This window comes from Leopardus geoffroyi, chromosome D2 (assembly GCF_018350155.1).
Source record: "Leopardus geoffroyi isolate Oge1 chromosome D2, O.geoffroyi_Oge1_pat1.0, whole genome shotgun sequence".
Lineage (NCBI taxonomy): Eukaryota > Metazoa > Chordata > Mammalia > Carnivora > Felidae > Leopardus > Leopardus geoffroyi.
The window spans coordinates 57,699,568-57,714,862 of NC_059334.1; the positions used below are offsets into that span (position 1 = coordinate 57,699,568).

The following is a 15,295-nucleotide window of genomic DNA, read 5'->3' on the forward strand; positions in this document are numbered from 1 at the left end:
GAAAGCATAGATGGGTCATTACTGAACTCCTGGAACTACAATTCTTGATGAGTCTCTAAAGATCATGGTTTGGAATGCTCAGAAATTTACATTGGTAATTGATTTTAAAAAAAATGTTGGCATGACTTCTTTTAACCCTTTGAGATCTTGGTATAGGAACACAAGAATTACTGTTGTCTGGATAAAACTTTCATGGCTCCTGCTGCCTCCCGTACTGATCTGCAGATCTGTTGTTTGGTAGGAGGGTTAACCCAGCAACATAATATAGATATTGATAGAGTGTGGCATCTGGTCCCTTCACTGGCCATTTCTGGCCTTAATTTGACACTGGTCATTTCTGGCCTTGGTTTAGGTAGGAGTCTCCTTTTGTTACAGAAGGCTACTAACAATATATAACCATGGAAAAAAGAAGAGTAAAGGGACACCACCCATTCCCAGACTATCTCCTTTTGTGTGTAGACTCACGTTTATACACTCCTTCTCCCTATAGACTTTTGCAAAGATGCGGTCTGTGTTTAAGTAGGGAACCTAAAAGCGAAAGGAAAAATTCATAATCCAACCACTAAAAGCAAATTATATGAAGTGCAAAGGGAGGAAAGTCCTTCATATTCCACCCCCTGGGGACTTCATTAATAGTTGGTAGTTCATCACTTTGCAGTTAAATGCAAAGTTTAAGTACCTAGAGTTTGATAAACTATAGGTTGTAAATAGCTAGATATAGTTATCACTACCATTTTAAAGGCACTGGGTTACATGCCAGCTTTTTTCTCAGCTTTATCTGAAGTTTCTTATATTTGGAGAGACAGCGTGTAACCATGTGATTATCACATAATAATCTAAAGAATAATTAATATAGGGGTGCCTGGGTGGCGCAGTCGGTTAAGCGTCCGACTTCAGCCAGGTCACGATCTTGCGGTCCGTGAGTTCGAGCCCCGCGTCAGGCTCTGGGCTGATGGCTCAGAGCCTGGAGCCTGTTTCCGATTCTGTGTCTCCCTCTCTCTCTGCCCCTCCCCCGTTCATGCTCTGTCTCTCTCTGTCCCAAAAATAAATAAACGTTGAAAAAAAAAAATTTTTTTTTAAATAAAAAAAAAAAAAAAGAATAATTAATATAAAACACCCATATAAGAGATGTCCTAAATTGATTGTCTGATGGGTGATCTAGACAGTGGCTTCAACAAAGGATTAGACCCTTGAGGGCTAACCTGGTTGACACTGGTTCATGTTGCTGAAGCCATAGAATTAAACAAGATTTGAAGCCCCACTTCAGAGATTGTTCTTATGTTCCTAATTTATATTTTTCTATTTTTTTTAAATTGATAGACTCTCTTTTTTTGAGCAGTTTTAGGTTTTCAGGAAAAAATGGAGTGAAAAAAGTACAAGGTTCCCATATACTTTATACTTCCTCACTATTTTAGTTTTTATTTTCACAGTATCTTTTATTATTAGTTGCAAATCATTTTGACAGACTTATGTTTAATATTTTTATTAAAACGTCTGAATTAGGGGCACTTGGGTGGCTCAGTTGGTTAAGCATCCAACTCTTGAATCCAGCTCAGGTCATGATCTCATGGTCTGTGAGATCGAGCCCTGCATCAAGCTCTGTGCTAACAGCGCAGAGCCTCCTTGGGATTCTCTCTCTGCCTCTCCCTGGCTTGTGTTCATACTCTCTTTCTCTCTCAAAGTAAATAAATGAACATTAAAAAAAATAAAACGTCTGAATTAACATGTTCTTGACTGCCTAAGTGAGGATTCCAGATGCTGTATTTTCGAATGCAGTCACTTGGGACATCCAGTGAATAATCTGGTTGAATTATATATTCCGTTTATTGTTCAGTCCACTAGTGGATGATGACTAGATCTCTGGTTCATACAGAAAGAGGGGACATTAAGACGATACCATTGCTAACAGTTTGTTTATTTCTAAACCAAACAACTCCTAAAATGAAAAATCTCCCTTCTGAGTTCCATTGGGTTTGTTGCATAGTATTTTTTTCCTCTGAATCTGCATTCGCATCAACAGCATTTTAATTCCCGATGCTTTTTCAAAACTAATGAGAGGTAAACAGTTCTAGGCCTCTGTTGTCAGTACAAGGAGGGATTCTTGTCTGAAGCTTCAGAGATTCCTGGTGTGCCCTACTCTGTCCTTGCCAGTGCTTTCATGTTAGTGAGCTCCATGAGATGCCATATGTGGGGTATAGTTGGGGCAGATGGGGTAGGAATAGTGATACGACTCCTCCTAATGTTTGTTCCATTTAGTTCATTCCCTGTTGAGCGACGATAGCAGGGAGGGGAAATGGTAGGGTTGGCAAAGAGAACTAGAGTGAAAAGAAACACTTAATAACTGTATCCCAAAATTGAAAATTTATTTGTGTTAAAAGTTTGGTTAAGGATAGAAACCTACTTTTAGGAGAATTAAACTCATCTATGCTTTGATTTAATATAATCATTTGTATCAAAAATTGCTTGTAAGGCATGCTAGATACTCTGTTGCTGGGCTTTGGGAAGGAGTACTAGAGGAAAAAGGGGACCCATCTATAGGCCTGGCTGCTGAAGTGAGTAGCCAGCAGTCAAAATATATTTAAGTTAAGACTGTTTTGTTATGAATTTGGGGTTGGGGTGTAGGGAGGTATAAATTTGCAATAATGCCTAGATTTGGGACAGAGGGAATTTAAGTGCTAGTCAGCAACCTGTGCAGAAGATCTTTTGTATGAATTGACCAAAAACTGAGATTGTTGAGGAAAAGCCAAGAGGATGCCCAGGCATACTGGATACTAGGCTTAATGCACAAACACTGTGCTTCTGATCCTTCAGATGATGGGTCGTACTATTATATTGCCTGCCCAGAACAAGACTGACTCATTTCTTTTTTTTTTTTTTCAACGTTTATTTATTTTTGGGACAGAGAGAGACAGAGCATGAACGGGGGAGGGGCAGAGAGAGAGGGAGACACAGAATCGGAAACAGGCTCCAGGCTCTGAGCCATCAGCCCAGAGCCCGACGCGGGGCTCGAACTCACGGACCGCGAGATCATGACCTGGCTGAAGTCGGACGCTTAACCGACTGCGCCACCCAGGCGCCCCTAGACTGACTCATTTCTTAAAGCAGTGGTTCTGAGTCTGAAGTTTGAAGGTCAGAAGTACATATGTATTACCTGGTAGGGACAGATAAGCCAGGACTAATACTCTCTAAAGTAATAAGCAAAGAAAACATTTTATTTGGGAGAATTGGTATGGGTATGATGTAGGATCTTAGGTAGCTAAAGGGAACATAAGGAAAAGTAGATCAGGGATTAGAGAAATCAAACAAGTGGAATGGCAATAAATGCTAACTTTATCTATTTTACAATTTTTCCTGGGTCTTGTGGACAGCCATTGTCACTGAGGTTAGTTGTCACCGGTAGTTTGGGAAGGTTCAAACCTCTAGCAGTTTCCTATTCCTGGGTAGTCTGGTCTTAGATCATTCTAGTTCATCAGTGACATCTCTCAATCTAGTCATTTCAGTGATGCTGGGAAAAGGAGGAGATACAGATGTCTCCCTGCCTTCTCAGTGCTTCTCTTGACTATAAATTTAATGTTTTCAGGGGACTGTATAGCGTCTTCTCAAGAGCTCCAACATCAGTCTGCCATGTTAACCTCTGTACTATCAGAACAGGAACCAGGCCCATATTGGTTCAGGATGTTCACTTGGTCTCTGCCCATATATTCCTATGTCCTACATCACCATCTGTGGGAGGGAACTAGAGTTCTCAGATTTACCCTCTGGCCCTGAGGTCAGTAAATGATCATATGAACCAATTGCTGGGGCACTATACATGTCTCATTACGGTAGTTTTTTTCTTATTTCCTTTTGCCCTTTTCCTTTTCTGCTTCCTTGTTCACTTCCTCTCTTTCTTCTCTTTAATTATGCCTTAATCCAAAGCTATGGACATGGCTTTCTCCCACCGATGATAATCAGAGGTATTGAGATATTACTTAACACCTATTCTAGAGAAGTCTTTAGATGGCACCTTAGATGGGGAGGACATTTGAGCCATTCTTGTTAGAAATTTAATGAAGCCAAAGTTTGCCTTTATGGCTTTGGTTTCTTGGTAAGTCAGTAGGGGCACAGCCTAGATACATTAGAAGTCTTATTTGCGGGTATGGAATTTCATCGGAGACATTATCTATTCTTATACTTACTGTGTAAAATGTTAGAGTTTAAAAGTCTAAATTTATCCTTCTATTGAAAAGAACTCAAGCCCAAAATAGTATAAAAGAGGGCTAGAAGCTGTAATTTATACAGCATAGCATATAAATATTTATGCTATAATACTATAATGGTAGTATCTTTTTAGGAAACTCCTTATGGATGTTTTTGAACTTCGGTCATGAGAAATTTGAAAAAACTTGGAATACTTTTTATTTTTTTAAATAGTGTTATTTCCCTGTTTGCCAAAGATAAGTCAGATGAGTAAAACATTTTAATTCTAGCTTTTGGTTTATTCATAGTACTATAGAGCACCATGAAAAATTTCTTGGCTATTACTCTGTTTTCTGTGATCCTAGAATACCTTAAATAGAATTAGATCCAGATAATTCAAAATCTTACTTTTTGTTTATAGCTTAAGCCTATTCTCTAGCCAAATCTTTTAATTTATCAAGGTTTATAGTAAATAATGACATTTTAAATTGATTTTGTTCAACAGAAAGTGAATTAGAAGCAGTTAAGTAGCCACAAGATATAAGTGGAAGAGAAAAACAAAAACAAAGAACTTGAATAACCTAACCTATGTAATTGAGAATTGACTGTGTGGATTAATTCTTTTTTTTTTTTTAAGTTTTTTTATTTATTTTAAGAGAGTGAGTGGGGGAGGGGCAGAGAGGGAGAGAGAGAGAATCCCAAGCAGGCTCCACACTCTCAGCACAGAGCTGTGGGTACTTTTAATTAAACATAATAAACCACCTTAAACTATAGTTATATCTATAACAAATTTAAATATGGGGTATCAAGTTACAGGGACAAGGACAACAAAGACTTTACCACAAGTTGGTTGTATAACGTGATTACATTATCTACAGAATTAATCCATGCAGTCAATTCTAAAGGTACCTGGGTGGCTCAGTCGGTTAGGCATCTAACTCTGGACTTCAGCTCAGGTCATGATCTCACAGTTGGTGGATTCGAGCCCCTTGTCACGCTCTGCGCTGACAGCACTGCTTGGGATTCTCTCTCTCCCTCTCCCCCACTTGCACTGTCTCTCTTCATTGATTTGAAAAATCCATCGATTGTGAAATACGTCATCATTTTATGTATCACTAAACTTTCACACAACCCTTACCCTTTAGAATTTTTATTTTACAAAGAACTCTGTTAGACTTAATTAGATGCAAATTTTTATCCTATATCATTTCTTACATAAAGAGAATGTAGGTGAAAGAAATTGGCTAAAGTTTTCCTAAAACTCATGTTTATAGTGCAACTCTTTATAATAATTCCTTGATTCAGTCATTGATAGGACGCCTTTCCATCCTGTATCATGTTCTGTGCCATCAAGAACTTTGATGGTGCAACATTTCTTTAAATTTTTTTTTTTTTCAATGTTTATTTATTTTTGGGACAGAGAGAGACAGAGCATGAACGGGGGAGGGGCAGAGAGAGAGGGAGACACAGAATCAGAAACAGGCTCCAGGCTCTGAGCCATCAGCCCAGAGCCTGACGCGGGGCTCGAACTCACGGACCGCGAGATCGTGACCTGGCTGAATTCGGAAGCTTAACTGACTGCGCCACCCAGGCGCCCCACAACATTTCTTAAAAGAATACATAAAAGAAGCAAAAATCATTGTTGCTGGATTCTTTTTTCTTTTTTAATTTTTTTTAACGTTTATTTATTTTTGAGACAGAGAGAGACAGAGCATGAACGGGGGAGGGGCAGAGAGAGAGGGAGACACAGAATCCAAAGCAGGCTCTAGGCTCTGAGCCATCAGCCCAGAGCCTGACGCGGGGCTCGAACTCACAGACCGCGAGATCATGACCTGAGCTGAAGTCGGACGCTTAACCGACTGAGCCACCCAGGCGCCCCTTGTTGCTGGGTTCTTAAGCCTTGTTTGCATTTATTTAGAGCACTTCTTATATCCAGATTTTCTTCCACACTGCTGACCACCCTTTCTGCTGGTTTTGGTACTGGTACTTTGATGCTTTTGCATATGCAGGCAAGCATTTTCTACAATATGCATGATTATAAGATGCATCCTGATGTCAGAAGTGTTAAAGTGTGAAAAAAATAGGTGTCTTAGAATTGATGAAATGTGGTATATAGTAAAACCTTGGATTGTGAGTAACTTGTTCTGTGAGTGTTCCACAAGATGAGCAAACATTTCTAATAAATTTTAACTTGATAAAATGAGCGATGTCTTGCAGTATGAGTAGTATGTGATGCCGAACATCACATGATCACAATCAAGCCATTTGTTCTTGAAATTTGCTTTGATATATAAGTGCTTTGGATTATAAGCATGGTTCCGGAAAAAATTATGCTCGCAAATCAAGGTTTTACTGTGTATCCAACTGCCAAGTGTTACAGTGTAGTAGTATAGGGAAGGGAGAGACCACTAAACTGGAGTCAATAAGGAAAGCTTTAAGAGGAGATCAAGATTGAAGCTAGGTCTTAGAGGAAGGACCCAAAACAGACCAGGCATTCTAGGATGTGAAAATAGCCTGTAAAAAATACAGAATGTTCCCATACTTCGGTGCTGAATTTGTCACTATCAGAAGTTGAGATGATCTGTTTTGAAATTTTTCTTTTATAATTTATTTTCATTTATTTATTTTTATTTATTTATTTATTTATTTATTTTAATATTTCTTCATTTTTGAGAGACAGAGCACGAGCCAAGAGAGGAGCAGAGAGAGGAGACACAGGGTCTGAAGCAGGCTTCAGGCTCCCAGCTGTCAGCACAGAGCCTGATGAGGGGTTCCCTCAAACCCACAAACTGAGATCATGACTTGAGCTGAAGTTGGTCACTTAACTGACTGCGCCACCCAGGCGCCCCTATAATTTATTTATTTGGATTTTCTGCATAATTTATGTAAGCAGAGAAATTAAAATTATTGGTAAAAGGAAAGAAAAGAGTGTCAATTTTTTTTTCAAATTTCAGAATGCCATCCAGAATCCTTTAAAAAATATATGTTGTGTAAATCAAATCCTTATTGGTGAGGGTTCTGTATAGAGTTAGTCCTGTTAATCATGCATTTGGACAAAGTAATTAACTTGAGGCATGTGCATTTTATTCGTTCCACAAATATTTATTGAATGCCAAGTTTGTGCATGATAATATGTGCAATAGGGGACTATCAGGATAAATATGATATGTCCCTTATAGTTGGACTATAGAATCCAGATGTTGATAAGGCAACTGGAACTCCAGCCTTTCTCTCCAGCCTTATACCGTGTAGTAGTTGGCCAAGGCTGCCATACTCCAGTGCCCTAAACCAACTGTAGCGTAGTAATAACCCTTGCAATGCTAGGGGTTAATGGTACAGATGAAGGTGTCAGCAGGGTTAGTTTCTTCTGAGGCCTCTCCTTGGTTTGTAGCTGGCCTGCTTGTCCCTGTGTCTTCACACGGTCTTCCTTCTGTGTCTGTGACCACTGTCCCTCTTACAAAGACACCACTTATTTTAGAGCCCACCCTAATGACGTTACTTTAATTAACTTCGTTAACCTCTAAAAGCCTTATCTCCAAATAAGTCCTATTCTAAGGATCTAGTTGTTAGCACTTTAACATATGAATTTGGGCAAGACAGTTAAGCCCATAACACTCCCCCCAAGTCCTGACATTATTCAGTGTACCCACACAGGACTATTTGGTGAATACTACACTCCTTGTGTGCCTTTGCACACTTATACTGATGGCAACCTCGTCTGCCTTGTCTGTGTTTTAATTACTTGGGCAGTGAAGAAGAGTTAGCAAAGTTCTCTTCTACCTTCTGATAACACTTTATTCATCTTAAAATTTTATTACATATTGAATTTGAAGTTCTTTTTCTAATGTATGTTTAAACATTCATTAAATGTTTGTTGGAGGGGCAGTTAGGTGGTCAGGGTAAGTTTGGAGGAAGAGGCAGGTCCAGCTGTAACATAAAGTGTCATGTAACAAGTATTACAGAAGTAGTGCAGCGGAGATAAATGCTGTAGAAATGTAGAGGAAGGGGCAGATTATACATGCTTTCGGATGTGTAGGGGAGGAATCATAGAAGAGGTGGTATTTGAGTATGTCCTTGGAGAATGGTGTCATATTTTGAGACATGCAGACCAACAGATGTCAGCCAGCACTTGCAAAATAATATGACCAAAGCAATAGACAGGAGGAAGTAAGATCTGTTTAGGCATAGTGAGTATTACTCTTTGGTTGGAATATAGCATATTAGATTGTGTATTAGTTTACTATTGCTGTAATAAATTACCACAAACTAGTGTCTTTTTTTTTTTTTTAACATTTATGTATTTTTGAGAGAGAGTTTGCACGTGCATGTGTGCATACAGGAGGGGCAGAGAGAGGGAGACAGAGGATCTTATAAGGCTCCTCCTCACTGGGCTCGAACTCATGAACTAAATTCCAAACCTTGAGATCATGACCTGAGCCAAAATCAAGAGTTGGTCGCTTAACCAACTGAGCCACTCAGGTGCCCCAGCACAAACTAGTATCTTAAAACAACACCAATCTATTATCTTACAGTTCTGGAGGTTGGAAGTCCAAAGTGGGTCTCCCTGGGCTAATTAATTAAGGTGTTGGCAGGGTTGTATTCCTTTCCAGAGGCCATAGGGGAGTACCTGTTCTCTTGCCTTTTTTAACTTCTGGAGGCTGCCCACATTCTTTGGCCCACTTTTAAAGCCAGCAAAGGTCAGTTGAGTCTTTCTAATATCTCATCTCTCTGACTCACTGTCTCTTCTCTGGGCTCTTCCTGCTTTTAAGGACCCCTGTGATTATAACTGGGTCCACCCAGATAATCCAAGATAATCTCCCTAATTTAAAGTCATCTGATTAACAACCTTAATTCTCTCTGCTGCCTTAATTCTCCTTTGGCATGTATCATAATCACAGGTTAAGGGAATTAGGACACGGATGTCCTTGAGAGGACATTATCCAGCCTACCACAGGTAGGTTGGCGCCAAATTATGGGAGCTTTAAGTACAGCCACTGAAGAGTTTTGATCAAAGGAATGGCATGATGAAAGCAGTGTTTTGGAAAGTTTAATCTATGCTCTGTATGCTATCTAGAATATACGACTAGAAAAATCAATCCTGGGGGCGCCTGGGTTTCAGCTCAGGTCATGATCTCACAGTTTCCTGGGTTCAAGCCCCATGTCAGTCTCTGTGCTGGGAATGTGGAGCCTGCTTGGGATTCTCTTTCTCCTCTCTCTCTGACCCTCCCCCACTTGTGCTGTCTCTGTCTCTCTCAAAATAAATAAATCTACTTTTTAAAGAGAAAGAAAAGAAAAATCAACCCTGAATTTTCAGCTTTGTCATTGATCCTCCCTTCCTCACTCCTTTTCCCTTTCACCCTTCCCTTCCTTCTTCTTAGAATAGCTTATATCCACAGATGCTTAATCAGACAGAATTCATTGTCCTGAACACGAATACAGCACTGTTTCTGATTGTGTTCACTGTAAGACCTTTTCACCATGTTATGGCAGGAATACTATGCTACCAGTCAGGAGACGTGAGTTATGACTCAAACTCTGTCAGTAATTTGATTTGTAATCTTTAGATCCTTTAGTCTCTCTGTGATGCAGTCCTCCCTCTTTGTAATCAGGATGATAATAGCCTGTCTGACATGCTCATCTGACAGAGATATAAATATGAATTTATTCCAAAATAACGTAGCATATTTTTATTTTTTTGTCACAAGTAGTTGGCTTGTGACTTTAGAACTTTTTGTTTTTCTTTTTGTATATTGAAGAACCAAGGATCAAACAAAAAACAACAAAAAATAAAAAGCTCAATGATCCATGCCTAACTGACCTTCTACTCTCCTCACCCTTTTTCCCTACAGATAGATACCAGGGCAACTAAGTCATAGACGGTCAGGTACTATTTTATAGACCTGTTTTCAAGACCAGACTGCTAGGCAATAAGAGTCTTAAAACCCTCACTTTGAGGAAGATAATTTTAATTTAGCTGAATGATTTTGTGGAAGCTGGTTATGCATATGAAGGAATAACTCAGATTTATGTTATGCTTTATAAATAAACAACACAGACCACTGGTAAAAATCCTAAAATGTTTGTGATTCATAACTCAAAATTGTTTTGCTCTGAGCTGTTTGCAAAACTTTCTGTTGGTCTAATAGATCAGAATGCATCAAATTCAAAACCTCTTCTCTCTATTGTTGCTCTGTCAAAGTTTACATAGCAATCAAAAAGAAAAAAATATATATGCAGGTTTTACAATATGAAGGCTTCACATTGACAGTATAGTTGGTATTGCTTCAGTACACGTGACTCTTAGAGTAAATGTTTCACTTGTCTATAATAGAAATATGACGTAAGCTATAAATATGAGCCTTACTATAATTAAAAATTTTCTAGTAGTCACATGCAGAAAAGTAAAAAGAAAGAGTTGAAATTAATAATATATTTTTAATCAGGAATATCATGTCAACACATCATCAATATAAGAAATTATTAATGGGATATTTTACTTTTTTTGTACTAAGTCTTTGAAATTTGATGTATATTTTACACATAAAACCCATCCAATTTGGAGTAGCCACAGTTTTCAAGCACTCAGTGGCTACGTGTGGCTGGCAGCTGCTGTGTTGGACAGTGTGGGTCTTCTGCGGATGTATCTACATAATTCATGCATGAAATTTTAGAGCCTTTCCTTAAAGCTGTCTATATCGCCTTGTCTAATCCCCTCACTTCCCTTCACAGTCTTGCTCTGATCCTCATTTCATTCCATATTGTTCTCCCTTAGACGTTTCCTTCCCTTCGTTGAAACATATTCCTCTCTCTTGTACTCTGTCAAGTCTCCCTATCCTGTTTTGCTGAGATACTCAAGAAGGAAAGTGCTGTTAACATTATGACCTCCTACCGACCACCATATCCCCTCAAAATATGTGTTACCAGTAGATCTCACCAGTGTCAGTACCATGGGGAAATGAAATTAAGTTCTTCCTCCTCTTTGGCAAAGTCAGGAATCCCTGATAACAGTGGTGTCTGATAGGAAAAACTAGTCAGGAGTATATAACTTGTAGGCTTTAGATCTATTATTACAAAATACAGAATAAGAATCGTATGTTTTGCTATTACTAACACTTTGCATTTAACCAGTCCCAGAAGCCAAAACAGTTAATAGTTACCTCAGAAATGGGATATAAGTATATAGTTCAATTTTGCTGACTAGGTTAGAGCAAAGGACCATAATCAGATGTTCCTGCTAGACCATCTTGCCTCTTTTCCTTCCTCTTTGTAATCATTTCTTAGAATTTATAATTCCTACCCATGGGGGAGGGGGAGGAAAAAAGAAAAAAAAAAAAAAAAGAGGTTAGAGTGGGAGAGAGCCAAAGCATAAGAGACTGTTAAAAACTGAGAACAAAATGAGGGTTGATGGGGGTGGGAGGGAGGGGAGGGTGGGTGGTGGGTATTGAGGAGGGCACCTTTTGGGATGAGCACTGGGTGTTGTATGGAAACCAATTTGACAATAAATTTCATATATTAATAAAAAAAAAAAAAGAATTTATAATTCCTAGGTGTTTTGTAGTCATGCATTATTTACCTCTCACAACACATTATATAGCCCCAGTTTATAAATGCACAGCCATCCAGTGGTTTTGTTTTTTGCTAAGTAACTCAAAAAGTCAATGCCAGAAATCCAAAAATGAAACTAAGAAAATTCCATTTTTAATTGCATTTAAATACTATTTAAGAATAAATTTAACAAAAGAAGTATATAAAACATGTATTCCAAAAACTACAAAACACTGTTGGAAGGTCTGAATAAATGGAAAGTATCCCATATTCATCTTTTCTTAATATTGTTGAGGTACTTCTCAAATTGACCTACATATTCAACAAATCCCAGCTGTCCTTTTTTTTTTTCCTTTCTTTTGGCAGAAATTGACAAGCTGATCTTCAAATTTATATGGAAATCCAAGGGACCCAGAATAGCCAAAATGATTTTGAAAAGGAAGGACAAAATAGGAACACTCAAACTTTCTGATTTCAAAGACCTATTATAAAACTACAGTAATCAAGACAATGTGGCACTGGCATAAGGATGGACTTGGAAATGTTTGCAGACCTTCCTGGTGTCTGGGGCTCTGAGTTATTTTAAAATGATAGACCAGCCCACTTTAGGCTTTTAAGATTTTTAAGTTCAGCTGATTTCTTGGTGCCCACTTCTTTCCATGCTGTGCCAGAGGCAAAACGGTTTCTGTGTCCTGTCTTTCTTTGGAGGAACTTGTTACTCTGTGGCTTTCTGGGTATTTTTGGTTGTCTTGCATACTCAGCTGTCTGGTGAATTCAAGAATAGTTATGATTTTATAGATCACTTAATCTTTTCTCATTGTTATGGTGGAAGGAATATTCTCTTCTTGCTTTCTGTATCCTAAACAGAGTGGAAGTAACATGGTGCTTATAGTGTAATAGATTCAGCACTTAGTTAAAATTTGCATAAGTAGGTTGAATTCATTGAATACTTAGGTATCATATAAGTATTATGCTTAGTGTGCTGAGCACTTACAAATCATCTCATTTGATCCATACACCTATCTGTGAGGTATAGGTGCTGCTGTTATTCCTAGTTTTTTGGTTTTTTTGTTTTTTGTTTTGTTTTGTTTTTTTAGATGAAACTAAAGCTTCATGGAGAAAAGGAACTAGAGGCACAACAATAAATATTTTTGTTGATTTTACCTAAGTCACCTTCCGTCTCTCCTCCCTCCCAAATAAAATTCTTGAGTCTTTTTTCATTTCTGCAAGGAAAGGAGAGGTGTCCTTGGCATTGCAAGTTCTCATTTCCTCATTTGATGGGCAGTGAGGCACAGTATAAATGAAGGAAAGGCTTTGAAGGGATCTAGTTGGACTTTTGATTAACAGAGAGAAGACACCCTCAGGTCTGAAGGCTTTGGGTGGTCAGTACTAGCAGCTAGGTTTTGTAACAGGTGAATGACAAAATGACTGTTACAGCTTTGCTGCCACTTTACATTTTCCCCCCTTCCCTTCTGCCTCTGGTGTGCAGTAGATAATAGCCTTCGGTTTTCTTATGGGATAGTAGAATTTTAAGTATTTTCCATTACTGTTAAATTTTTGTACTAATCTGCTATGTGGGAATTCCTGTAGGTAGCCATCGTGCTAGAGACCCTATAATTCTACCACTTAACATTTGTCTTAACAAATTTCCTTTGTAGGCTACATTCAGCAAAAGGTGGACTAACAAAATGTTTTCATTTTTTTAAATTTCTGTTTTGTTCACTTCCATAAAAGAAACTATGAGATGAGCCTGATCAATAAGCCCAGATAAAACAAATGTTATTAATTCATCTCTTCAGCTATTTTCTGAAATTCGTTTTCCAAGATGTACTATTTGTAACTCACCACATTAATCATTCTACATTTTCTCACACTCTGGTTGATAGATGCAAGTGAAGCTTCATGTATTGCCTATCTTTGTTGGAATTTCGGCATCTTTTAAAATATTCCACACGTTAATATAAACTGGATGATAGACCCCTGGCCATTATTGTATTCGTGAACAGCATTAGTGCAGAGACAGTGCTAAAGGTTAAAGAATTGGAATATGGAGACAAGGAGGAGTATTTATATATGATAGTATATTTTATAATGTTCTAGCTTGATGTAACAGCTACTTATATGCTGCTTCTTCCCTAGTTATCAGGGAATATGAAGAATAGAGAAAGCATCCAGGAACCTAGATTTGATTATTACAACCATGAAGTTTCTGATATTGACCTCAGTGATTGTGAATTTCCACATGTCATAGAAATTTATGACTTCCCCCAAGAATTTCGTACTGAAGACCTCCTGCGGGTTTTCTGCAGTTACCAGTAAGTACTTGCAAATGGTTGGGCATGTTTGGGAAGGTGGGATGAAGTTTTCTTAAAATGTCTTCTGAAAAATCATCTCTTTAGTTTGCATTACTTGTTGTTTACTTTAGCATCAGTTTTGTTTATTGTCTTTACCAAGTTCGTTAGAAATCTTCTGTATCAAGCCAGTCTTCTGAGTTCTTTAAAAATGCCAAAGTCGTTCTAGACCCCATGTTAGCATTTAAGAATGTCCTCAGTGATGACTTCTGAATGTCTTCATGGTGCATTTAGTCCATTTATATTTATTATAACTATTGATATATTTGGATGTATGCCTGCCATCTTTTTTTGTGTTTACTTGTTTCATCTTTTTTTCTTCTTTCTTGCCTTCTTTTGGATTGATGAGGTATTTTTTTCTCATTCTGTTTTGTTTGGAAATGATACTTTGTTTCTATTCTTTGGTGGTTACTTTAGAAATTACAAAATGCATGCTTAATTTATCAGTGGCTAAAGTTAATATTTTTACACTCTTTCCAAACATGATAAGAGCTTTTAACTCCATTTCCCAATTCTATTTCCTCCCTTTTCGCCACCCCCAACTAATATGCTGTTGTGACTATTCTCTTAATTTTATTTTTAAACTCCATTTGATGTTACTGTTTTATATATTTAGCATTCAGATTTATCCACGTTCTGTGTTCTTTATCTATACGTCTTGCATCTCGTATATCTTCCATCTGAAATATTTTTCTTCCTGCATGGAACATATTTCCTTAGTATTTAATTTAGTAACAAATTGCTGTTAACAAACTCAGTTGGATTTTTTGTTGTTTTTTAATGGCATTGTTTCAACTTCATTTTTCAGACATTTTTGCTAGGTGTAGAATTCTAGGTTGACAGTCATTTTTCTCTCAGAAACATGTAGATTTATTCTACTGTTTCCCGTCTTTCTCTGTGGAGAATAAGAAGCCAGCTAAAAGTTCACAACTGTTGCTTCTGAATGTAATCTGTCTTTTCTCTTTGGATGCTCTTAGGGATTTCTCTTTGTCTTTGGTATTGTGCGTTGTAGTGTGATGGGGCTTTGCTTTTTTGTTTGGTTGGGTTGGTTTTTTTGTTCTTTTGTTTTTTTTTGTTTTTAATTCTTGAGATTATTTGAGCTTCTTAAATCAGTAAGTATTTTTCATTGGTTTTGGAGAACACCCACATTATCTCTTCAGATAGAGATAATGGCTTCTGTGCCAGTCTCTCTTTTACTTTCTCTAAGATGCCAAGAAAAT

At 37.8% G+C, this 15,295-nt stretch overlaps 1 protein-coding gene across 14 annotated transcripts in view; it reads left to right on the forward strand.

The window, feature by feature from the left end:
* The window catches only part of R3HCC1L (R3H domain and coiled-coil containing 1 like), a 95,689-nt gene that overhangs the window by 65,784 nt on the left and 14,610 nt on the right, over positions 1–15,295 (forward strand). For all 14 annotated transcript variants that reach the window (XM_045438493.1, XM_045438485.1, XM_045438487.1 and 11 more), the window contains one exon: positions 13,864–14,039. In XM_045438493.1, coding sequence (XP_045294449.1) covers positions 13,864–14,039 — 176 coding nt within the window. The remainder of the gene's footprint in view (positions 1–13,863; positions 14,040–15,295) is intronic.